Here is a 26978-nt window from a genome sequence, read left to right on the forward strand (position 1 = left end):
ACTGTGTTCTTTGTTCTTGAAGGACACTTGGAAAAAATATACATGTAATGCTGGGCTCGGAGGCTTTGAAAACTTCCCATGCTTCTATTTGGTTGAACCCGGGAATAGTTGAGAGGGGTAAACCTTTATTTTGGCCGGAATGGTCCCTCAGTGGAATAAATTGGATTGGTGATGTTAATAAGGAAGGTAGATGGATTGAGGAGCAGGAGTATGTGCCAAATTTACCACAGACGGCTATTCCAGTGGTGATTTCAGGAAATTTACAAGATGTATAAAGGAGATGGATGAGCAAGGAGATACTATTGTACACCTCTTTCTAAAGGAAAGTGAACCAGGTTGCGGTTCCATTGCCAGTAGAATATACAATCGGATTGTGTCCAATTATAAAGAGAATACAGAACTAAGAGCAGAATGGGGCAGGAGATTGGACTGTGTGATTTCTTCTGAAATGTGGATGGGGATGTGTGCTAACGTTAAACTTTGCTCGATTAACTTAGAAGAATGTGCAAGGCAAATTAAAATCCTCAATGGAGTGTAATGGAGCACGGAAAGATTGAAGATGAGAGGTTTGATGGATTCGGATGACTGCTGGAGCTGTGGAAATGGAGTGGGAAGCCTGGAACATATGATCTGGGACTGTATACGTATCCGGGGATTGTGGCAGGATGTGTGTGACATTTGCCTCCGGTTTTTACATCAGGATATTGCTCTAGATTTCAAAACAATGGTCTTAGGTTGTGATGAGTTACTTGAAGATCTTTCAGTCTCTCAAAAAAAATTCTATTTAGGGGGGCTTGTATATGCAAAAAAATGATATTGAGGAGTTGGAAGTCTCGTACAGCACCATCGGTTGTGGCTTGGATTGAGGAGATGAATGGTCTTGCCAATTTGGAAAGATTGATCTACGGGAAACAAAAGAAGCTTAACTTGTATGCTAAAATTTTGGATGAGTTTTTAAATATGTACTAGTTCTATGTTTGTAATTAGGAGCTCTCTTATCTGCATGTATTTAAATTGTTTTAATTCTCAATAATTGTTCTTTGCGGTTTTGTCAAAATTACAAATAAGAAAATCAAAAGCCAGCCAAAGTGTTCACACGAAAGAAAATAATGATTTAAATTCAATTCAATAGACTCACATATGTGAAAGGAGGGGATAAGCTCAGGTCAGTATACATTATATAAACATTTTATTAATATCATACACATTATTCCATTTAAAATGTATATAAGGATCTGAAAATTCGTACAAAATCTTTAAAGTGCATAAACAATTGACTAGTCACGGATTCTAATGTGCCTTGTCCGTAATGCATTAAGGCTAGCCATAGTATGTGTATTCATCAAAAAGACATAGCATTTATATACATTTCATAAACAAAGGTACAAAAAAACACCTAAAAAAACAGAGCAGTTGATCTCAAACATAAGGAGAAGTACCAATTGCTCTGTGACCATTGTCAGCTACAAGTATCTAGCATACATGAAACATATTAACTAAGATATCTGGTTATTCAGTAGTTTTGACTGATCATTTTATCTAGTTCCGCCCATGCCCAAAAACACCAAGGCAGGGACTCGGAGGAGCTGACAATCGTCTTCATCAGGACTATAGCGAGCCAATATTCCACAATTAATATGTGAGCATGTTACTCTATACAAATTGAAATCCTTTAGTGGGCTAGCTTGAGTGTAGACAATCAAACATTCTTCATGTTGAAACTCATTATAATCCACCTTGTTATGTCCAGTGGTGAGTGGAAAAATCAATCACGCAGTCAACCTCCACTACTAACGACAGACAATTGAAAAATGTATCTACTTAATTACCAGATGTCACTTGAGGGCACATCCTAGTAGCCATATAGGTTATGCGCCAAATGGTAGTGTGATGCAAAATCCACCTTCCATAACATGAAAGGAACCATGTCACTGTGCCAGATTAAAGGAACTCCATAATTAGCAGATGTCACTTCAAGGCACGGCCTAGTCGCCATATGGGTCCTGCGCCGAAGTGATAATGTAGTGCAAAGTCCACCTCTGGTAATGTGACAGGAACAGTGTCTCGCAGCCAGGTAGCAGAGACCCTGATTAAGAACTCTGCTATATCCAGACTGCCAGAGACTGAATCGCCGTGCACAAAACAGTGCACGATATGGTGGCATATTCAAAGCAGTCACTGAAAGATAGTCACTGGGTACGTACGGTCTTATATATTAACAATATGCAACATCACTTCGGCACAAGTCTGCAAAAAGGAGTAGTGACAAGGCCATCCCTGGAGCTGCACTGTGTCACTTGGTGGCTGTTGAAAACTTGCCGAAGTAGACTGTGCCTGGAGTGTATTTCATAAAATGAAGAACCAATGGTAGGAATGTAACCCCTAGAATGACAATATAGGCACCCTAGATTCATCCATTTGTCCCTAGTCCCCATGAAGGCCCTCTTGCAATGTCTTCATTTACACATTCTATATTAAATTTATGACACACATCTTTTCATTTGTGCATGCAAATTATGGTGGGATCATCGAAAACACAGAGCAACTAGAGGGGCTGACAGTTCCCCTAATGCTGAAAGCATTGTTTCACCAATGTTCTTCCCAATGAGCCTTTAACGTAAGCACAGGATTGGTTTGAGCTTGCACCCAGGCCTACAGATAAGGGGTGTATCGGCTACTTTTACTCCCTCAAATAAGGCAAATGCTCCCAAAAAATAAAAATAGGGAGTGAAAATACTTGAAACAAAAAATAGGAAACAGACACGTACTACCTTGTACTTCTGCTTTCACCGAAACAGCTCTATGGATATGTTTGGACCAGTAGTGCCCATATTACCACAGTAAGAAACAACTATTATTACTGCCTGATTGAAAGAAGTAACTGTATCTTTTTTATGTGTATGGTTAACTAGGTGAAAGGAATAAATATTACAAAAACATTTCCATGTTCCCGTTAAAAGATTTGCACTCGCATATAAAATACTCCCAAAAAAATCATTTTACTCACAACTTTAAAACACAGGGAGTAAAATACTCCCACTTCAAAATCGTACCTGGTGCACTGCTTGCACCAATGCTAAGTGAATTGATCCCTACATATGTTTTGCTATAGGCTTTGTCTGGTTGATAATGTTTGTTGTTCTTGCTATGTTGCAGGTGTTTTAATATCTTACATCGGTGTTACTTTCATTTCTGTAAGCCATTTTCATATGTGTAATGTAGTCTCTTCCTCCATAGAGTCATCCTCATCCTTTGGTCTGGGCAAAACTTAAAGGATTTCCATTCTGGCCTGCTAAAGCGCTAAGAGACAAAGAAGGTCAAGTTGATGCTCGCTTCTTTGGACAACACGACAGGTAGGTTATTAATTCTTGAGAATATACGGCTTATTTCCGCAAAAGAAAAACCTCTCATCTCTGCTCTGAGCTTATGCCTACAATAGTTGCTAAAAAGATAATATTTGTACCAGGTTTAACATGTGGCCTGTGAATGCCAATTAACCCCACCTTATGTACCCATGCAGCCCCCCCCCTTTTTCTTCCTGCACTTATCAGACCTGCCCTGCCTTAAACCTAGCACTTGCAAATTGCTGGCTGCATTACCACTGTTTGTTGCCTTTATTATTTATGTATTGTTATTTATCGGTTTCTCCTCTGCTTCGCACTTTCCACCTCTCCCCCCTTCCATGCACTTTTCCCCTCACCCCTCTCCCATGCACTTTTCCCCTCCCCCCTCTCCCATGCACTTGTGCGTTCTCAATGTCACTAGGCCTAGTAAGATCACTGTTTTGTTCTCCCCTGTTCCCCTCCCCTCCCTTGTCGCGCTCTGAAACACCTGTGTACGAGCGTGATAGAAATAAAATAGCAATCAATCAAAACCTTCCAGATAAGTGGAATGTCTTGTAGTTTTACTACTTAAAATCAGACAAAAACTCCCATAAAGAATACAGATGTAAAACATATGTAGATGTCTGCACCTTGATGCTGCATGTGTGGTTCTGTAGCTTTTTTAAGGCAATAGCAATAGTAGTCCATGCAGAAGTGCCACTATAGTGTTTGCAGATCGAAAGAGGACCTTTATTTAGGATGCATGTAAAAAGCAAAGGTTTTTAAAATTCAAATACGCTCCCTGGTCTAAAGTAATGCAGCCAAGAATGAGAAATACTTTTCAACTCTCTAGAAAATTATTTTACTCCCAAATTCCAAACCAGTGAGTAAAATACACTGAAATGATATCTGTTTCCCTGGCAGTATGTCGTATGTCAATTCCTACTTTGTGAATACGATTGAACTGAGAGGCTTCTCATGTTGCAGGCCATTCTGCACATGTTTGTCACAAAATGTTCCTCTTGTGCTGCGCTTATTCACAGTGCCCTTATGTCCTGTCCTATCCTCCCATCATGGACACTGTCTTATTTGGAGTATGGTACCTTTGCAGTGGTGTTATGCTGTGTCACATTATTCGATCTGGTAGCTTATCACTATACAATGTTTTTGTATGTCGTTATGCTACCCTATCCTGTGGTTTGTATGCTATTCTCTACTCTTCTTTGAAGTGATATGCTTTCTTAGGTTTTGTTTGCTATGCTGTGTTATGGTACACCATTTCATGTTCAAATGCTTGTACATGTTATGATATGTTAGGATGTTTTATGTTTGCAAATGCATCTTTACCAAGGTTGTTAACATTAAGTGTTTCTTTTTAATGTGTACTTTCCCTCAACTTTAATGATATATCTCCCCACCCCCGTTGACAATGTCCTATTCCTTGGGGTAGATGAAGCTGGTGAAACCATAGAGGGTCGATGCCACCAGCCGCCTCATGACGTAGGGCCTGGGGGTGGGAATCGGGGAATCGGGGAATGGGCATGAAAAACTTTGCTGAATAATAGGGGGTTCTTCTGACTGGGACTTTATTAGGCAATAATTGATGTAGTAACCCTGCAGGAGACTACACAACCCTTGACCTCTTGGTATTAGGTAACCCAACTATTGGTATAGGCCTGTAATACACAAGTTGGTAGTGTGACTGACCAGCCAGGCTTATTTCAAGAGGGATAAATCTGAGCTGTAGCAATCAAATCCTCCAATACAAGTAGCCAAGTAACACTTATAATCAAGGTTTTTGTTATAAATCATTTTTTATTTAACAATAGTTTTTAAATAAGGATTATTTGAAACGGGAAATATATGTAGCAATCAAATACACTTTAAAATACTTTCTCAGAATGAACACAAAGCAAGTAGATACTCTTTTAGAGATGCTTCACACACACTTCCTACACCCTGATGTGACTTCACTAACTAGGGCAGTATTGCCATTTATTTATCACTTAAACACTTTGTAAATTCTGAGGTTGTAGAAAGGAAGGAAAAGGGTTAAACCGGTTCTCGGAGCATGTGAGCACCTTTAAATCTCCCAATGAAGTCTAGATAAAAACCTTTCCCAGCAACATTAGTTTAAAACCAATGCATCACCTATGATGGACAGTAAGTATCAATGTCAAATAGAAGAGAAGAGTCTGCAGGGAGCCAGGACAGCCAAAGTGAAATTGGAGCACAGTCTATGGAGCTGGAACTTCTTAGATAGCAAAGGTCTTGCACAAAGTTAGAGACTTTTCTGAAGAGAAATCACTGTTGGTTCACAAGCTGTTACACTTGTGAAGGGTAGAGCTGAAATCAAGTCTACAAAAGAAGCTACTGCAAGTCTCAACTGAGAAGAGCAGAGCAAGAGGCAATGAGGTAAGTACCCCAAGTCAGAACAGTATTTTAGGATAGAAGAAGAGTAGTGAAGCTGGCTTCTGTCTAGCTGCAGTGATTCAGAGCCTGTGTTCCGTGGCCTCAGTCTTGGGGACAAGACGGAGGACGCCGGGGGACTCCTGCGGCAACAATTCGGAGGTCGGCGGCAGCTACGTGCTGTTTTCGGATCAGCGGCACTACACGGTTTCAGCGCTCAATAAATAGCACCACCGCGGATCTGGGATAACTGTTGGGCTTCCTTCAATCTTCAGTCCTGCACTCAAGTGAGGGGACTCTAGCTCTGGTTGTCCTTCTTCTGGAGGGTCCTCGGGATACTCCTGGAGAATCTGGCCGGATCACAGACATTGCATTCGACTACAGATTTCTTGACCTCTGGCACTCGGTTTCTGTTGCAGGAATGTTGCAGCCTGTTGGGGAAGGTCTTCCAGCAAAGTTTGTCTCTGTGTTAGTTGGTCCCGCTTACCCAAGGGAAGAAGTCGTCCCTTCCGGAGCTTCTCTTGTCGATAAGAAAAAGGAGTTTCAGCACAGCAGCAGGGCTTCACTGGGCAGCTCAACGGTCCAGGTGGATGCAGCAAGCTTCGGTCATGGTTTCTTTGTCAGGTTGTTCTTCCCAGTGGTCGATTCAGTCTTCACTCCCAAAACCCTTGCCTTTTAAGCAGGTTTCTGCCATTCATGCACAGCCTAGCTGTCACTCAAACAGCAGGGTGGCTGTTCTGCAAGGACAGCCAGCCAGCCAATCAGGACTGGGTGCATTCAGGTTTTCCTAGAGACAAAGGACATGGGAGTTTAGAGCTCCTCCCTCACTTAATGCCCTTCCAGACACACTGGAGCCAGAGGCAGGTTTCGGTACTGAAGCCGGCCAAATGCAAAACGAACGAAGGGCTCAAACTTGGGTTGGCGTGCAGAGTAAAACCCAAGAAAGACCTTACAAACAGAAAATGGCGAAAAAAGAAGACCGGTGGCTATTTTGACACAGTGGTCACCCATTGGTGCTATACTGCAGCTGAGGATTCAGTCTGCTGTAGAAAAGCACAATGGTAGGAACATTAAATCACTGCCACCAGCCATTTCAATTAGTGATGGTAACATAAACAATTTTACATGAGTAAGTAGGAAAAAGGGCTACTAAGTATCCTCCCAGCACTCCACATCGTTGGGGAGAATTCTCAGAAATGTGCTAATTCCCTTCTTCCTTGGAGACCTCCAGCCCTTTTGCTGGACTTTAGGACTTTTAATTTTTATCTCTCATGTATTCTGTGATTTGAACACTTTCGTTTGGTTTTGGAGTCTGAACATCTCCATTGGCATCATCCTTTTACATTGTGACACACAGCACCTTCAGTGGAGTAGCACAGGGAAGTCTTTCAGAATTCCCAAAGGTTTAAATACCTTCTCTTAGTCAAACTACTGTTTCCCAGAGCAGTGAAGTGAAATTGACTTTACTTAAAATGTGTAACTTTCTAAACCCAGTACACACTATCTTACAGTAGGGTACTGGAGGGGTTACTTAGCCCTTTGTCTCGTTTCTCATGTAACATTTTTATGTTACCCTTTCTACAATTAATGGCTGGTGGCAGTGGTTTACTTTTTACTACCATTGAGTGTTTCTACTGTGGGCTGCAATTGCAGCTGCAGTGAAGCACACATGGGTGCCCATTTTGCCAAAATGGCCCAAGTCTTCTTTTTTCGCCATTTCTTGTTGGAAAGGTCCTTCTTGAGATTTACTCAGAGTGCCAAACCAGGTTTGGGCCCTTTGTTCGTTTGGTCTTTGGCAGGATTTCTTGGTGTTGCCTGCCTCTGGCTCAAGCGTGTCTGACAGGGCAGGAATCGAGGGAGGTGCCTTAAACTCCCTGTGCTTAGTGTCCTTGGTGTTACAGAAAAGCACCCAAAGGTGATTGGCTGGCTGTCCTTGTGATTGACCGCTAGGCTGCGAATGAATGGGAGAAACCTGCATAAAAGGTGAGGTCTTTTAGAGTAAAGGCAGAGTCGACCACTGGACGAAGGAATCCAGAGAAGAACTTGGAAGAGACGATTGCTGCAACTCCTGGACCGCTGTTTTGCCTGATGAAGCCCTGCTGCAGTGCTAAAGCTCCAGATTCACCTCGACTAGAGAAGCCCTGCAAAGGACGACTTCTCCCCTTGGTTTGGTGGGATCAATCGACTCCAAGACGAGCTCATCTGGAAATCCTCTCGAAGCTGGCTGTACTTCCTTTGCTGCTGCAGGAACAGAGAGCCAGGGAGAAGAACACCAGAATTGAGTGCATTGTTTTTAAGTCAGACCCGAGCTCCAGGAAGATCCTCCAGACTCCCTCGAAACAGGACTAGCCAAGCCTGAGCCACCTCAACAGAGTGCTGGACCCCAGATGCGAGGAAAGCCCACAAGGTATCCGAGTACTGCGGTGGTGCTATTCACGAGAAGCTGAAACCACAAAGTGCTGCTGAACTGAAGTTTGCACATTTCTGCCGCCAACCTTCAAATCGTAGTGACAGAGTCCCCAAACGCCCTCCCTCTTGTCCCCACGACTGAGGCCCACGAACAACAGGATCTGCAGACTACAACAGGAACAGAACCCAGCTTGAACCAATTTCTTCAGACCTAAGGTACTGTAAAACTAAGGGCTCCTCAACTGTTGTTGTGTAGCATTGCTAGCTCTCGGTTGAGACTTGCTTTGGCTGCCCCTTGCAGGGTTGTTTGCAGCTTTGCCGATCACAAGCCTCCCAGCCTGTGGCCCAACAGTGATTTCTTTTTCAACAAAAACTCTCTATAACCTTGTTCAAGGCTGCTGTTTACTTAAGTTCAAGATGAACTCCAGCTCCCCTAGGTTTTGCTCAAGTAACATTGGCTGTTCTGGCTCCCTGAAGACTCTTCTAACCTCTGACTTTGTGTTTTGATCTGTCCCTCGAAAAAGTCACACATACTTTACTTGTGTAACTGGGAAAGGATTAATCTCTCTAATCACTTCCAAACTCAGTATTGCTCTAAATGTACCAGTGATATATCAGTGTCCACAGTGTCCTAGTTAATTAAGTCACCTCAGGGTGTAGCAAGTGTCTGTGTGCCATCCCAAATGGGTTTCTACTGATTTATTGAAACTGAGAGTGTGTATTTTTAAAGTATATTTTAAGTAGGGGTGTACCGAACTTCGGCTTCGAGTAAGTATTCGGCCGAATTCCGGCTGAAAAAAAGCTATTCGGCTCCGGCCGAATAGTTTCTAGCTATTCGGCTCTTGCCGAATACTTTGAGATTCTCATTTGAATACAATGCAACATGAACTCAGAAAAGCAAATATAGACTTCAGTTTACAAAACTGAATAGAATTAGACCAGACAAATTGCTATCACACAGCTGAAAAATATCTGATATTGTAATATGCTCTTTAGGACATGTTTTGTTACAGATTCTTAGACATAAAATTTGCTCATCTTTTTTACTTAGCCTGCAACAATATAGGAAAATCTTTTCTTTTGGCAAATGTTTATATGCAATGTGCACTTTTTTCAGTTGGAAAAGACAAACTGAAAGAAATGTGCATAGATACTTTCAGTTCCTGGCATGTCACTTCCAAATGCGTACGTCATAGTACCCCCTTATATTTTTTTAAGGACTTGAGTCCTGAGTTTAACATTATCTGATTATTTTATCAGGAATAAGTTGCATATGTTTGTGTATGGGTGAGAAGGAGTGGCTAGGATAAGTGAAAAGTGAGCAGCATTTGTTTGGGTGGGGGGAAAAGTTGTGAGATGGAGTTCACGCATTTCAGATTTCCTCTTGACTTGTGTCCTGCATGAGCCAACACAAACCATTTTATACATTTCTATGTGAGCTGCAAAGAAGTTTTGAAACTAGACTACATCGACTTTGCAACTGGATAGAGAATGTAATGCATCTGATTCACAAAGGCAGTCCTTTTGCATTTGTGAAGCTTCCCACTTTAACGGGCACTGAATATGCAACAATCTTCTGTTCTATTGGTCTCTTCATTTTGGGTAAATCTGCATTTTTCTGGCTTTTATATTTCAAATAAAGATGCTACATTAATTACAATGAAGAGGAATAAAAGTATAGAATGTATTTAAAATGGTGCTTTATTTGTTTTTTTTAATAAGTGTGTTTTTTGAAGTTTGGAACATGATTTATTAAATAAAGCAACTATTCGGCTTCATATTCGGCTTCGGCCGAATACTAAATATGCTATTCGGTACAGCCCTAATTTTAAGTGTTACATATTTGCTCTCTTCTAAAGAAGGCTTATTCAAACTGACTGTTAAATAAATATTTGTTTAATCAAGAAACCTTAAATATGACTCTTATTTGGATACTTGTCACTGTGAAAGTCTGTTACAACCCGCCAGCGCACGTTGACTGCTCTTGAGATAAGCTTGTTTGCTCAGTCATTCTACCAACTTGTGTAATACATGCTTATACCAAAGGGTGGGTTAACTATTGCCACGAAGACAAGGCTGATGCTATCTTCCTCAGGGTACTGCATACAATCTTGCCTAACACCACATAAGATGGGGTGTGCTGGGCCTACAAAGAGAAAAAGTAAGTAAAGTCAGTTTCACTTTACAATTCTTGGAAACCGTAGTTCTCATTTGAAAAGGTATTTAAACCTCAAGAGAAATCCAAAGGATTTCTCTATGACACTGCACTGAAGGTGGTGTGTGTCACCATAAAAAAGGTAGATGCCTATGGAGTTTGTCAGACTACAAAATCAAAGGAAACACATGATCCAAATCAGGTCAAAACACATGAGTGAGAAAAAGGGCTCAATTTACTCCAGGGTTAACATTAAGAAAAGTCCTAAAGTCAGCAATAGAGCTTTGTGAGTGACAACTAGGCTGCATTAAAAGGCAAGGCTTCTTGGACTGAAGACAGAGTCGACCACTGGGAAGAACACCCCTGACGAAGAAACCGTGAACAAAGCTTGCTGCATCTGCCAGAAGCTCATCTGCCAGAAACTCACTGTCTCTCACTGTCTCCAGAGCCCTGGTTCTCTCTAGGCTGTACTATTGTAACAGCCTCTATCTAAATCTGCCTGCCTCTACTCTCTGCAACTTATCCAGAACAGGACTGCGACACTTGTCCTTGGCCTCAAGTCCAGGGATCGTATCTCTCCAGGACTGAAATCTCTGCACTGGCTCCCAGTTGCTGCGAGGATTAAGTTCAAAACCCTCTGCATTGTCCATAGGCCTACTGGGGCCGAAATACCTTCAACTCTCTCTTCCCAAATATCTTCCTTCTCAAGCTCTTCACTCCTCTGCCTCCAACTCCCTCAGGGTCAGTCGCTTCTCTAAGCAACGAGTTGGTGGTAGATCTCTCTCTTCGGCAGTGGTATCCCTCTGGAACAGCCTTCCTGCCTCCCTGAAACTTTGAGGAGAACCATCTCCGGTTCCTTAAGCACCTCAAAACCTTCCTCTTTGCGTCTGCTTTCTCTCCCTCTCTCCCCTGCTGAATTCCCGGCTGAAACTACACTGGTCAAAACTACCTGGCCACCCTGTCTGATTTTGGGTGCAGGCACCGCCAGTTGCACACCTGCACTGCATCCCTGACAACCCTTGCACCTAGGGACTGTTTCTGTCTCCCTAAAGGCCCCCTACCAGCACTTATGTCTGCACTTACTTTGCACTTGCCACCATTTGGCTGTTTTAATATTTTATTTATTATACTACCCCTTGTACTGCACTTCCCCCTCTCACTTTACCCCTTTCCCCCTTCCCATGCACTTGCGCGATCTGAATGACACCAGGCCCAGTAAGATCGTTGTCTGTCGTCCCTTTTGTTCCCACTCCCTTTTCTCGTCGCGCCTTGAAACACTTGTGTATAGGCACGTTGTAAATGCCATATCATATCATATCTACCTCCAACCTTCTGCGATTGAGGCGGTTCTCCAAGCAGAGATTTGGAGGGAGATCCTTATCCTCAGCAGGTGCCTCCCTCTGGAATAACCTCCCTGCCGCCCTGCTGTCTTGAGCCGAATCTCCTTAAGTTCCAGAAACTCCTCAAGACTTTCCTCTTCTCCTCCTCCTTCTCTCTCCCTCTACCCTGCTAACCCAGTTCTGTTTTTCTCTCTCTGCCTCTTCCTCACAGCATGCTGACTGAATGCCGGGTGTACCTCAGAGTCTAACTGGTCCCCTGCACCGCCTCCAGTCCTCTCTCGCACTTGCCCCAGGGCATTACACCCCACCCACACTCAATGCACTTAAGAAATGAATCCAAGAAAGTGGCTCTCTCTGCACTTACTCAAGCCTCAACCGACCGGGTGCACTTGATCCTCACCCGCCCTCCGACCCTCTGTGCACTTCCACGATCTTACACACTGCGCCTGAAGATCTCCTGTTCTCCCTTGTCTTCACCCCTAAAATGCACTATTGAAACTGCAGAATCGCTGTCAGGCCTATTTGCTGTATCCCAAGCGGTTAAATGTATTTTTACGCACTTACTCTGCCTGTGCAGACTATTATCATCTCATAATTACAAGGGCTCTGAGTGACTGTTTGTTTTGTAACTTGTTCCCACCCTCCTTGAGTGTTTTGAAACACTTGGCTGTGTGTAGGCGCTATATAAATAAACAATGCCATTACCAAGTATATTAACTTTTGGCCCAACAGTAAGTTGCTACAACAAACTCTCTATGTGCAAGACATATTACTATCTAAGAAGTGCCTCAGCTCCATAGACTTGGCTCCAATTGACTTTGGCTGTCCTTGCTTCCTGCAGGCTCTTCTAGGCCATTGACTTTTATTCTTACTGTCCCTCATAGGTAATACATTGGTTTTGAATTAATATTGGTGGGAAAGGTTTTTATCTAGAGTTCATTGGGAGATTTAAAAGTGCTCTCATGCTCTGAGAACCCGTTTAATCTTTTTTATTCCTTTAACCTTTCTACCAACCCCAGAATTTTACAAAGTGCAAACGTGATATATAAATGCCAATACTGTCCTAGTCAGTGAAGTCACCTCAGGATGTAGGAAGTGTGTATGAAGCATCTCTAAAGGGTATCTACTTGCTGTCCCTTGATTCTGAGAAAGCATTTTGAAGAGTATCTTTTATTTTCACATTGCCCTTTTTAAAGAATGCTTATTTAAAACTGATCATTAAATAATTTTTTTACTAGAAAACCTGGAGTGTAAGTCTTATTTGGATACTTGTAATGGTGAATTTCAATGCTACAGCTCTACAGCTCAGATGTATCCCTCTTGAGATAAGCCTGGCTGCTCAGCCACCCTTCCAACTTGTGTAATACAGGCCTACACCCAAAGGTGGGTTACCCTATACCAAGAGGACAAGGATTGTGTAGTCTCCCACAGGGTTACTACATCAATTATTGCCTAATGATCACACAGCAGGGTGGCTGTCTTGAAAGGCCAGCCAGCCAATCTGGACTAGTTGAATTCAGGTATTCCTACAGACAAAGGACAGGGGAGTTACGGGACCCTCCCTCACATCCTGTCCTTCCAGATAAACTGGAGCCGGGGGCAGGCTTCAGGGCTGAAGCCCGCCAAAGGCAAGACAAAAAAAGGGCTCAAATATGTCTCAGCGCACAGAGTAAAACCCAAGAAAGACCTCACAAACAGAAAATGGTAAAAAAAGAAGACCAGGCCATTTTGACAAACATTATCACCCATGGGTGCTGTACTGCAGCTGACGGTTCAGCCTGCGGTAGAAAAGCACAATGGTAGGAATAAGTAAACCACTGCCACCAGCCATTTAAGGTAGTGAGGGTAACATAAAAATGTTACATAAGAGAGTATGATAAGGGTCTACTAGGTAACCCTCCAGCACTCCACATAAGATGGTGTGTGCTGGACCTACAAAGAGAAATAGTAATGTCAATTTCACTTTACTATTCTTGCGAACTATAGTTCACACAAGAATAAATAGTTAAACCTTATGAGAAATCTAAAAGGATCTATCTGTGACACTGCACTGCTGTGTCAACATACAAAAAGCAGATGCCTATGGAGTTTGTCAGACTCCAGAGACAAAGTACACTAAGGTACATCAGTTTTGAGTCGGCAGCTGAACGAGGGGAGAAAGACGGCAAGGCACGAGAGGTTTGTGAGAAGGGGCGACACCCAGTCAAGATTGCAAGCAACAACATTGTAAAACGAGCACTGGAACGAACATTGTTAAACGCGTGTGATGAAACGAGATTAAAGCTAATTTGCTGGTGAATGTTTGAATTTAAGAAGGAAAGATACGGTACCGTTGAAAGAGTGGTCTAACGCTGTGAATATGCTGAATCGAAGGTCTCTGTACGGTATCCTGACAAGAGAAACGAAATTAGAAGATTAATGTGAAGTGTAATTGTGTGAAGTGAATCGAAGTGGTCCTGCGACGGTTTAAGCAAAACCCATCGCACATTTGAAAGTGTTCGTTTCTGGTATCAAAAAGATCTGAGCCTGGAAGAGGGGAATCCGTGGTCTGAGTCCGAACGAGGGAGACCAAGTTGTGAACATTGTGGAAAAGGGATCTGCGACCGAACAAGGGGTATCCATGGTTAGAGCCCAAACGAGGGAGACAAAGTTGTGAACATTGTGGAAAAGGGGTATGAGCCCGGATGAGGGGACACATGGTCAGAGCCCGAAGGAGGGAGAGCAGTCTTGAACGTGTGAATGTGAAATGTGAAAATCCTGACAAAGGAAAGGAACTTTTGTGTTCCGTTTGTTACATTAGGCCCTCTGCAATAAGAGACTGTCATTGCGAGAAAGACTTTGGCGCAAGGCTCTAATGCCTATGTGTTGAACTGTTACCTTGTGGCCAAGAAGGCAGAGTATGTGCAAAGTCCGAACGTACCGCCTTGCCCCGTGCTGAAGACGTGTGGAGGGGAAGCCAACTGCTCAACTATCCTGTCTAATCATTTCCTGAACACTTTTCCTTTGCAGACATTATTATCCAACCCCATTTGTATTTAGAAGTAAGTATTGGCAATATGTTTATTAGCATAGGCCTTTTTATTTTGACGGACTCCACCAGGACTGCTTTATTATTATTATTTGATGGTCGTTGCTTCCTCCCATCGTTAGGCAAGATTGGATGTAGTAACCCTGTGGGAGACTACACCAGTCTTGTCCTCTTGGCAATGGGTAACCCAACCTTTGGTATAGGCCTGTACTACACAAGTTGGTAGAGTGACTGAGCAGCCAGGCTTATCTCAAGAGGGGTCTTTAATACACTTGGAAACAGTAGTTTATCCAAAAGAATGTAATAAAACCTTAGAGAAATCCAAAGGACTTCTCTGTGACACTACACTGATGGTGCTGTGTATCACAATACAAAAAGATGATGCATATGGAGTTTGTCAGACTCCAAAACCAAAAGAAACACTGGGTTCAAATCAAAGGAAAACCCTTGAGAGAGTGAGAAAACTGTCTCACTCACTCCAGGATACAAAATAAAAGTCCCAAAGCCCAGCAAAGGAGCTGCGAGGTGGGGGTGGGGGGTCTCTAAGGTAGAAGGGAATTCGCACAGAAATTAGAATTCGCCCTAACACCCATCTTTAGATTTAGGTTTAGATAGGCGTTCTACCAACCCATTGAAGTTCAATAACGCCCTTTGAACTGTGATCACTTGTCTGCCCTCACTGTTTGATACCATGCCTTCTCCAGCATGGGGTCTGGCATGGATTCACATGCTCATGAATATTCCCCGTCGTCAGGCTGGGAATCCTCGGTAAAGAAAAAACCAGTATCAGTTTCGTTTCTGATCTGTCTTTCGTAGTAATAACCAATCACTGGTCTCTGCGTCATACTGACCACAGCCAATGACTGCCCTCTACCTAAGCCCCGCCTCTGGCAGCCATCTTCAGATTTTTACTGCACGTTCATGTGTTGGGATCCTCGTGCTATTGCTCTCGAGCGTTAGTGCTATTTTTTCATGTTTTTCTCAAAAACTTCGTTTTTTTCGGTCAAAAGAGTCTCAAGCTCCACCGACTCTCCATCCGATCAACGGGGACCCGTGTCGGATTCGTCTGCGCCCCTCAAGGGTGAAGATTTCGTCGAGCTACGCTTTTGGAGGACTCCAGAAGTTTTCTCAGGCCCGTCCCGGACATGGCCCAGGAGAAGGGAAGCTCGACGCCCGGAAAGCTGTTCAGGGTCTGCCCTGGATGCCAGCTGCAGAACGTCTTTAAGGAGGACGAACACTCCTTTTGTCTCTACTGCTTACATGAGGACAAGACGCACGTGGAGAAGGACTGTGCGTTTTGCGGCAACATGTCGGAGCGGACCATGAAGGACCGCCATCAACGTCTCGCCAACTGGCTGGAAGGGAAGAGCCCATCCGGCGAGAAGAAGAGGAAGAAATCCGAGCGGTCTTCTAAGACCTTTGAGGACGCCCCGGCGACGGGGGTCCAACACAAGGCCAAGCACCGCAAGTCCGCTGGCACCGGGAGCGCCGAACGGTCGGGCTCTACGGGCGCCAGGCAGGGCGCACCCTCCCCGGTACCATCAACCACGAGCCAACGCTCTGGGTCGGGTAATCAACGGCGCAAGGCCAAGAGGAAGACGGTCCTCGCGGTGCCTCTACTGGACGACATTTGGGATGAGGGCCTCGCCCTCCTCAAGAACCCTTTCAAGACGCCAGCTAGAAGAGACCGGTACGAAAAGAAGTACCGGGTCCCGGACGCGGCCCCCCTGTGCCTCCGGGCGCAGCCTACCCCGGACTCCGTCGTCTCTGCGGCGGCCAGGAAGAAAGCGGGGGGGGGGTGCGGCCTCTACATCGACTTCCCCGCCGGACGGCGAGGGAAAGAAATTGGACTCTATGGGACGCAGGGTCATCTCGTCTGCAGCGACAACGATTAAGGCGGCCAACGCCTTGGCTATCGTGGCCCGCTACGACAGGGAGCTATGGTACAAACTGGCTCCCCTGCTGGACTTCCTACCGGACGACAAGAGGGCGGACGCCCTGGAGATCCTACAGGAAGGTGAGGTGGCGTCGGACCACGCCATCACTATTGCGACAGACATCGCCGATACGGGATTTCGCCAGTTGGGCAACGGCGTGTGCCTTAGGCGGCGTGGATGGCTCAAGGCTACGGACTTCCGTCAAGACGTACAGACCAGAGTCCTGGACATGCCGTTCGATGGGAACAACCTGTTTGGGAAAACAGTGGACGATTCCCTTCAGGCCATTAAAGCGGACACGGAGACGGCCCGGGCCCTTGGGGTTCTGCAACAACGACGGCCGCCCTTTCGGAGCAGCGGAGGCAAGGGCGCCTCCAAAGGCTCCAGCGGCGGTTTCTCCACCTACCGTCAAGCGGCCCGCTCGTCGTCTCAGGAGGCCTATAGGGGACGAGCAAGTCGGGCGGACCCCGCCGTCGTCACCAAGGAGGTCAAGGTGGCAAAGCCTCGTCGAAACAGGATTGAACCGACCGTGGGGTCGGGCCCCCACCGAAGCACCCCGGTGGGAGGCCGGCTGGCGAGCTTCGTCAGCGTGTGGGAGTCCATCTCCACCGACCGTAGGGTGCTGGACGCCTTAGCCCAGGGCCACGCGCTCGAGTTTCAAAGAAGGTGCCCGCACGTCCCCCCCGTGGCCGGGAAAGAGCTTCACGTCCCGCAGCTTCTCCGGGAGGTAAAGGCGATGCTCAGGAAGGGCGCCATCGAACTCGTTCCAAAGAGGCTTCGGGGCTCCGGAGTTTACTCGAGATACTTCCTCGTGAAGAAGACGACGGGAGGATGGCGCCCCATCCTAGACCTGCGACGTCTGAACAAGTTCATCAAGGCTCAGAAGTTCCGGATGGTCACCCTCCAGCACATCCTGGGTCAGCTGGAGGAAGGAGACTTCCTGTCGTCTTTGGATTTGGAGGATGCCTACTTCCATATTCCCATCCTAAGGGGGCACCGAAAATTTCTCAGGTTTGTGGTCCAAGGGCGTCACTACCAGTTCAAAGCCCTCCCCTTCGGACTACGGTCGGCACCCAGGGTTTTCACCAAGTGCCTTGCACCAGTGGCGGCGCAGCTGCGCCGAGAGGGGATCCACGTCTACCTCTACCTGGACGACTGGCTCATCCGAGCCAAGACGAGGGAGCTCGCCGTGGACCACACGGCAAGGACCGTCCAGCTTCTCACGGACCTGGGATTCTCCGTGAACTACGCCAAATCCCACCTGGTACCCGCGCAAGACGCACTGTTTCTGGGAGCGAGGCTTGACACAGTGTCCCTTCTGGCCTCCCCGTCGGAGGAAAGGACCAGGGCCATCCTGGGCAAGGTACAACGGAAGTTGGTGGCCGACGCGGCCAAGGTGAGGTCCATCAAGTCCCTCCTCGGAATGATGTCTTCCTGCATCTACCTCATTCCCCTGTGCAGGCTCCGGATGCGCCCGTTGCAGGAGTTCCTGGACGCGCGCTGGATCCAAACGACGGGCAGCTTCGAGGAAAGGATCACACTCGGCGAGAGTTTCCGACGAGCGATCCGGTGGTGGGGCACCCGCGCGCATCTGACGGCGGGCATGGACTTCCAGACCCCAGCCCACCAGGAGACAGTGACCACGGATGCCTCCCTGGAAGGGTGGGGAGCGCACACCGAAAATCTGCACGCAAGAGGCCTTTGGCTCCCGACGGAGAAATCACTACATATTAACGTCCTAGAGCTCCGTGCAGTGTTTTGGGCCCTCAGGTCCTTCCTTCCGTCCCTCAAGGGCAAGGTGGTGAGGATCTTCACCGACAACACCACCATGTTTTACATCAGGAAACAGGGCGGAACCAGGTCCCCAGCACTGTCCAAGGAGGCGCAGGACCTGTGGCATTGGGCCGTCGCCCAAAGGATGTTTCTGGTGCTGTTTCATCTGGCAGGGATAAAAAACACCATTGCCGACTCACTCAGCAGGGAGCTGCGCTCGTGCCACGAGTGGGAGCTACGGCAGGATCTAGTGGATCGCCTCTTCCGACGGTGGGGCACACCCCAGATCGACCTGTTCGCGACGGCGACAAACTCCAAGTGCCGGAGGTTCGCCAGCAGGTTTCCCCAGGCGAGGAGCATGGGCGATGCTTTCTCGTTCCCCTGGGAGGGCCTGTTCCTTTACGCGTTCACTCCATTGCCACTGCTAATCCGGCTCATCAACCAGCTCAAGAGGTCACGGTGCAGGATGATCCTCGTCGCACCTGCGTGGCCGAGGCAGATATGGTTCCCGGACCTTCTGGACTTGTCAGCGTCCCCCGTCAATCAAGCTGCCGGTGGACGCGGATCTACTCTCCAGGGAAGGAGGCGCCATCCTCCACCACGACCCGAAATCGCTGAACTTGCAGGCCTGGCTCCTGCAGCGCTAGAGTTTGGAGGATACGACATACCGGCCGACTGCAGAGAGGTTCTTGCAAAGGCCAGGGCGTCCTCGACTCTTAAATGCTACGGACACAAATGGAAGAGGTTCTCTGTCTGGTGCCACGCACAGAAGATTAACCCTCTACGGATTACGGCTCCCCAAGTACTGCCGTACCTGCTGACGCTGGCCAAAGCTGGACTGGCACACGCGTCCATCAAGATTCATCTTGCTGCGATCTCCCGATACACCAGAACCACGGGGCGGACGTCCTTGTGGTCTCATCGTCTGGTGAAAGAGTTCATGAAGGGACTGTTCAGATCGTTCCCGCCGGTGAAGGCTCCGGCCCCGGCGTGGGAGCTCAACGTGGTGCTGACCAAGCTCATGGGACCTCCGTTCGAGCCTCTGCACTCGGCCCCGTTGAAGTTTCTGTCGTGGAAAACAGCGTTTCTTGTGGCCATCACCTCCGCACGACGAGTGGGAGAGATCCAGGCCCTTTCCTGCAAGGCCCCGTACTTGACTTTTCATGACACGAGGGTAGTGCTCAGGACGCACCCCTCCTTCATGCCCAAGGTGCCGTCGGACTTCCACCTCAACGAACCCTTGGTGTTGCCTTTGTTCTTCCCGTCGCCTTCGTCGCCGGCTGAGAGGACTTTGCACTCGCTGGATGTGGCTAGAGCGCTGAAGTTCTACGTGGACCGCACGAAGTGTTTTCGGAAGACGTCACAACTCTTTGTGAATTTTGGACCTGTCAATCAGGGGAAGGCACTCTCGAAGGCTTCCATTTCCAGATGGCTCTCCGGCTGTACCATGTACTGTCATCGGTTGGCAAACCGACCGCTGCCTGGCCGTCCGAGAGCCCATTCCACCAGAGCGATCGCAGCTACCACGGCGTTCCTTTCTGGTGTGCCCCTGCTGGACATATGCAGGGCTGCTACGTGGAGGTCGACGCACACCTTCACGAAATTCTACTGCGTCGATCGGGATTCCACGGAGGAGTCCAGGGTCGGCCAAGCAGTGCTGCGCAACCTGTTCGCCTGAGGTGAGCCTGGTGAGGAGGTAAGATGCTTAATGTTGAGTTTGATGTAATGCTTAATGTTGAGCCTTTGCCACCTCCCGTGGTTGTGCATGTGTGTACTGATATGTATTCTTTATTCATGAGCATGTGAATCCATGCCAGACCCCATGCTGGAGAAGGAACCTGTACTTACCTGTAACTGTTGTTCTCCAGCATGGGTCTGGCATGGATTCACATGCTCATGAATATTCCCCGTCGTCAGGCTGGGAATCCTCGGTAAAGAAAAAACCAGTATCAGTTTCGTTTCTGATCTGTCTTTCGTAGTAATAACCAATCACTGGTCTCTGCGTCATACTGACCACAGCCAATGACTGCCCTCTACCTAAGCCCCGCCTCTGGCAGCCATCTTCAGATTTGGAAGCACGTGAAGTGGCAGTATGACCAAGTGAAGAGCCGCAGAGGGGTAGGCGGGAGGGTTCGCATGTGAATCCATGCCAGACCCATGCTGGAGAACAACAGTTACAGGTAAGTAACTTGTTCCTTCCTTACAACACAATTGCTCTATCTAGAGATGGGAAAGGAGAATTTAGGGTTGGAGAAGACATTCAGTGCATTGAAGTTCTCTGATGTCGTCCCCAATCCCATAGATGGATTCTTTCCCCATGTGATCCTCCCTCGGTGCACCACACCCACAGGGACTATTCTTCTTTGGACGCACTGCCCTGGCCAAGTGAGAAAAGTGTCGCCCCCCTCCCAGGGAGAAGGGACGACATCCCCCGATTCGTCGCAATTTGTACTGCTGAGTACGACCCCTACTGGAGAAGGAACTAGTTACCTTTAACTGTTCTCCAGCATGGGTCTTACATGGATTCACATGCAAATCCTCCCTCCTTCCCCTCTTGCCTCTTCTTGGTTCCTACTGCCATTTAACGTGCGCAACCAAATCTGAAGATTGTCCCCAGGGCTGGAGCTAAGGACGACGGATGTCATTGGTTGGGGCAGTTTGACCCAAAGTGACATCAATGGGCTATACAAGCTACAATGCAGTTTTTTGCTTAAAATCAAACTGTTTATTTTACTGAGAATTAACAGCCGGACAACGGGGAATATTCATTAGCATGCAAATCCATGTAAGACCCATGCTGAAGAACAGGAGCTACAGATAAGTTACTTATTCCTTCGTCCTGCCCTCTCAGGTCAGTAAAGTCCTTATAAGGCTGTGCACTTGCCTCAGAAATCTGCCGCTTTCGCGGGCTGGAGAGCATTTTTGTGTGGTTGGGGCCCTGGAAGGTGACTGGGACTGTCTAGGCCCAGCCCACATCACTGGTGCCAGCAGGTGTGCTACTGGGGTGAATGTGAAACCAGTAGTTGTCCTTGACTGGACAACTACTGGCTGGTGCCGATCCTTACTATTGGTGGGCATAGACTTGCCTCTAGCTGGTATGTTGGCTAAGAGGATGAGCTCAGCAGCTACTCTTCAGATCTTTGCTGGAGCAAAGAATCCCTCCGAGAAGAGCAGCCTGCTGAAGATCAGAAAATTACTACTGTATTGGCCTAGCATCCCTTACATTGGCTGGCCCGTTGCATCCCTGCTCCTCTGCCTGATATCCAAAAACCCTGAGCAGTGCTTCAACCCTTGGACTAGTGGAACCAACTAGTCTCGATGCTTCCTTGAGGATCTACTTTAAGGTTGGATCTTTTGTTGGTTGCCAGCATGTGCTACAATTCACCTTCTTGGCAGATTCCAGCTTCCTAACTTCAAGGGAACCTGTCCTGATGCAACTCTTGTGACCGCAACTGGAAGGACCCCTGTCACCTGCAAATGGTGATTGTCACTGTAACTCTCCTTTCTCCATCCCGTAAACTGTCTTGAGGCGGCCTGCATCGTTGGATTCTGCATTTCTACATTAAAAGAGTTGCATCTTGCATTTCACTCCTGACTGGAAATATCCTCGGACCCTCAACTCCTGGGCACCTCTTACCGGAACAAAGGGGCGGAAGATCGAGTCCCCAGTGGCCCTCAGATGATCCACAAAGACATCTGGGAAAATTGGTGTAAGAAGGGATAAGTAAGCATCAGTACGCCTGCCCCCCTCCTCCCACATCCCTCCCTGTCCTCCATAGGATAACATTGGGATCATGTCCCTTTGTCCCTATCTCCATTCCACTCACCTTTGGACGTCGACCCTGTATAAGGTGTCCCACTGCTGAGTTAGCCTTGGTTCGGGGAAAAAAGCGAATACTTACCTTTCCTTGGGTAGATTGTTGTAGAACCTTTGCATTGTTTGAAACTTATCACCCATTGCATCCTTGCTACAGAGAACCCTTACTGGTAAGAAACATATTGGCCCCTGTGACTATTCATCTTAGGGGTGGACTTCTTAAGTTAGGATAGTGTTCTTGTGACTGATTCCCACCATTTACTGCATCTAACGTACTTGCTTGCTTTGCTTGATTAAGTTATCTGATGTTTAAATGAACCGAATGGGCGTTTGTATATATTTGTATTATAGAGTACTACTGTGTGATAGTACTACCTGCTGGTGTCATTTTTCAATGTGTTGCAATGGCCTAAAATAAATAACTGTATTTTTATAACTGACTGCCTGAATTGAATTATTGTGTGCCATACTGTATGGAGTGATTCAGGGCCACTGGCATAACTTAGTCTGGTCATATTAAGCCTTGACTGCCCTCCATTGCTACTTTGATTGGGTTTTGGCTACGCTCTCGGAGCGTCCTGTTCACTATAACTTGGCCCACCTGCCAGATTCTAGAAATCCATTTTAACATTCTAACCCGCAGAAGTCTTCACCTTTCCTTGTTCGCAAGTACTGCGATCGATTGAAATTATTTTGCGTGATCAGATGTAACCTCTGCTGTCTAAACGACCCCTCCAAAAGGAAACTAGTCAGAAGAAGCCTGCAACGTATTCTGGAATCTCCACAAGTGGCCAAGGTGAACTCTGAGACAGGGGCATAAGACTGCATACCTGTTGTTGTTGCCCCCTGTCTCCCATATGGCAACAAGGATGTAAAGTCCTGGCCCTAACTCATTGTTACCTGCCTGAAATTTGGTGGTTGTACCTAGATTAAGGATCCATCCAAAGGCCTTACCTAGTGTGTTTGGATAAAGTTGAGTACTTACCTGAACTTTATCTAACTTTTTGACTCTCATTAATCATAACCTCTGGTATGTACCGGAAAAGGATCTACTTTGTAACTGTTGACTTTTAGGCAGGAAGCTCGTGGGAAGAAAGGGCGTAGTAGTTTGCACGGAGTTCCTACTTCTTTTTTTTCTTCACTGTTGCTGCTGCTGTTTCTGGAGCTCTGCCCCCTTCTTGAAACAGCTTAGGTTCTGCTAACCCCTGCAAAGGCAAAGCCCATTGGGGGAAGGGTGCAGGAGGTTGCACCTGCATGGAGAGGGCTTCTCCTCCTGCCTTGCCAGAAAGACCTTAACAGAATCTCTTCCAGATTGCAGCAAGGAAGGAGCTGCTCCCCTCAGCCCCTTTCCCGACTTCTACTGAAGCACAACTTGGAAGACACGCCTGCTGCAACTCCTGGACCATTGGTTTGCCCGGTGAAGCCCTGCTGCTGTGCCGTGCTGAATCTGCGAATTCGCCTTCTAGAGAAGCTCTGCAAGGATGCTTTCTCCGCTTGAGTTGGTGGAACCAATTAACTCCAAAGTGAACTTGTTTGGACATCCTCTCGGAGCTGGCTCTACTTCCACTGCTGCTGCAGTTGGAACCGAAGTGCCAGGGACAGGAACACCAAATGGAGTGCATCACTTTTATGTCGGACCCAAGCTTGTGGAAGATCCTCCGGACTCCCAGTAAGCAGGACTTGCCTGAGCCACCTCAACAGAGTGCTGGATCCCAGATGCGAGGTAAGTTCATAGTGGTATCCGAGAGTTCGCAGTGCTGCTATTTGCTGAGATGCGAGGAGCTAAAACCGCAAAGTGCAGCTGAATAGAAGTTGGTCCTTTTCTGCCGCTGACCGTCCTGTCTTGTTGCAGGAGTCCCCAGAAGTCCTCCCTCGTGTCCCCACGACTGAGGCCCAGAAACAGGATCTACAGAGCCACACAGGAACAGAAGCAAGCTGGAACCATTTCTTCTAACCAAAGGTAGTGTACAGTATAAGAGAACATACCTCTTCTCTTGTAGCCTTACTTGATCTCAGTTTAGACTTGTCTTGGTTACTTCTGTAGAGTTGCTTGCATCTTCAACCTCTCGCAAGCCTCCCAGCCTGTGACCCTACTTTGATTCTACTTTTTCTACAGACAATTCTAAAACATTGTGCAAGACTTACACTTACCTACAAGAAGTGCTTTAGCTCACCTAGATTTTTCCCCAATTGACATTGGCTGGCCTGGCTCCCTGAATGACTCCTCTCCTCTGATTATGTGTTGGTACCTTCCTTCCAGGGAAGGGTTAACTTACCTTGCATTGGGGGGTTCAAATGCTTCAGAATATCTGTGTGATCTCTTGTATTATTCTGAAATCTCTTTACTTTAACACTCATCTCAATATTGCTCTGAATGTACCAGTGATATATTAATGTCCACGGTGTCCTAGCTATTTGTCATTTTAGGGTGTAGGAAGTGGATGTATGCCATCCCAAATGGGTATTTGCTGATTTAGAGAAACTAAGAGTTTGTATTTTGGAGTGTATTTGTGTGTTACTCCTATATTGCCCCTTCTGAAGAAGGCTTATCCAAGCTGAATGTTAAATAATTTAATAATTGTTTAATCAAGAAACCTTGTGTGTAAGGGTTTATTTGGATACTTGCCACTGTGCATCTCTGTGTAACCACCCTACTGCTCACATTGACCCCTCTTGAGATAAGCCTGGCTGCTCACCCACACTACCAACCTGTGTATTACAGACTTATACCAAAGGTGGGCTCCTATTGCCAAAAGGTCAAGGTTGTTATGGTGCACCCAAGGCTACTGCGCCAAATCTTGCCTAACACCTCCCTTCAGGGTTGACTTTGGAAATCCATCTCAACACCCCATGTTAAGGAGAATTCTCAGAAATGTGCTATTTCCCTTCTACCTTAGAGACCCCCTCTCATGATGCCTACCCCTGGGGGCCCAGACCAAGTCCAGCAACCCCAGAAGCAGGCATCAAGTTATACTAAGCAAACCCTACAACCCCTGCTAGGGGCTATTTGGATGCAGTCCTGGCGCCTATGGCGCCACGCTCATATGGAGAGTCAGTCCTGGCGCCATAGGCGCCAGGCTCATAGATTAAAACCTACCTGATGCAGACCATGCTGCAAGAGCTCCAAGCCAAAGGAGGCTTGGAAGGGACTACTTTACCTAAGGGACTATTTTTTTACTCGGGTGGGGCTGGGGAGGAATACTTATCTGGGACTACTTTGGAGGCTATTTAAACCACGCCCGAAGAGCAGCACACGCTTCGCGTTATTCTGCATCCAGCAGCGCAACGCTCACCGTGCCTGCAAGTCTGCATCCAGTCTTCTGCCACGCCCGCCTCGAGTCTGGAGCTCCTAGAAAAAGGAGAGAGAAAGAGAAAAGGTTAGAACAAGAGTAATCCCTTTGATCCTTACCTGAATTCCCGATCCATTGCGCCTTAGAGCTGGAAGAAAGAATATTCCTACGGGCCAAGCAAACGAAGCTAGGTGGGCCAGTCCAGTCCATCATCTCGGCACTACGCGTCACATTGGTGGAGGCCGAAGCTGTCCAGTTCAGATCGACGCCCCTGTGGGAGCCAGGTGAGCATAACACCCCCAGCTCTATTTGCTGGACTTTAGGATTTTCAATGTATTTCTAACCTGGAGAGAGTGAGACCTTTTTCCCACTCTCTCGTGTATTATTCTGTGATATGGACTCTGTTTCTTTTTGACTTTGAAGTCTGACAAACTCCACAGGCATTGTGACACACATCACCTTCAGTGCAGTGGCAAAGGGAAGTCTCTTATGTTTAAATACCTTCTCTTGGTGAAACTACTGTTTCCAAGAGCACTGAAGTGAAATTGACTTTACTTACATTTTGTAGTTTTCTAGACCCAGCACATACTATCTTACAATAGGGTGCTGGAGGGGTTACTTCGTATCCCCTTTGACTAGTTTGTCATGTAACATTTTTATGTTACCATTTATACAATTAATGGCTGGTGGCAGTGGTTTACTTTTTCCTACCATTGTGTGTTTCTTCCGCGGGCTGCAATAAAGCACCCATGCGTGCCCATTTTGCCAAAATGGCCCCAGTCTTCTTTTTTCGCCATTTCTTGTTGGAAAGGTCCTTCTTGAGATTTACTTTGCGCGCCAAACTTGGTTTGGTCCCTTTGCTCGTTTTGTCTTTGGCGGGATTCACGAGTGCAGCCCGCCTCTGGCTCCAGAGTGTCTGGCAGGGCACAAAGCGAGGGAGGTGCCCGAAACTCCCTGTGCTTAGTCTCCTTGGTTACAGGAATGCACCCACAGTTGATTGGCTGGAGGGCTGTCCTTGGAGGACAGCCACCCTGTTGTGTGAGTGACAGCTAGGCTGCGAATGAATGGGAGAAACCTGCATAAAAGGAGAGGCTTTTTGCTTGGAAGGCAGAGTTGACCACTGGACGAAGGAATCCGAAGATGAACTTGGAAGAGACACCTGCTGCAACTCTTGGACCGTTGGTTTGCCCGGTGAAGCCCTGCTGCAGTGTTGATGCTCTGAATTTGCCTCGACTAGAGAAGATCTGCAAAGGATGACTTCTCCCCTTGGGTTGGCGGGACCAATCGACCCCAAGATGAGCTCATCTGGAAATCCTCTCGGAGCTGGCTGTACTTCCATTGCTGCTGCAGGAACCAATACCAGAATTGAGTGAGTGTCTTTAAGTCGGACCCGAGCTCCAGGAAGATCCTGCTGACTCCCATGAAGCAGGACTGTCCCAAGTCAGAGCCACATCAACAGAGGGCTGGACAACAGGTGAGAGGAAAGTCCTCTAAGGT

At 47.0% G+C, this 26978-nt stretch overlaps 1 protein-coding gene across 5 annotated transcripts in view; it reads left to right on the plus strand.

The window, feature by feature from the left end:
• Nucleotides 1–26978, plus strand: part of ZMYND8 (zinc finger MYND-type containing 8) — a 1749249-nt gene that overhangs the window by 843485 nt on the left and 878786 nt on the right. For all 5 annotated transcript variants that reach the window (XM_069651296.1, XM_069651297.1, XM_069651293.1 and 2 more), the window contains exon 10: nucleotides 3238–3353. In XM_069651296.1, coding sequence (XP_069507397.1) covers nucleotides 3238–3353 — 116 coding nt within the window. The remainder of the gene's footprint in view (nucleotides 1–3237; nucleotides 3354–26978) is intronic.

Source organism: Ambystoma mexicanum, chromosome 3p (assembly GCF_040938575.1).
Source record: "Ambystoma mexicanum isolate Mex_15411 chromosome 3p, UKY_AmexF1_1, whole genome shotgun sequence".
In the NCBI taxonomy this organism is placed as follows: domain Eukaryota; kingdom Metazoa; phylum Chordata; class Amphibia; order Caudata; family Ambystomatidae; genus Ambystoma; species Ambystoma mexicanum.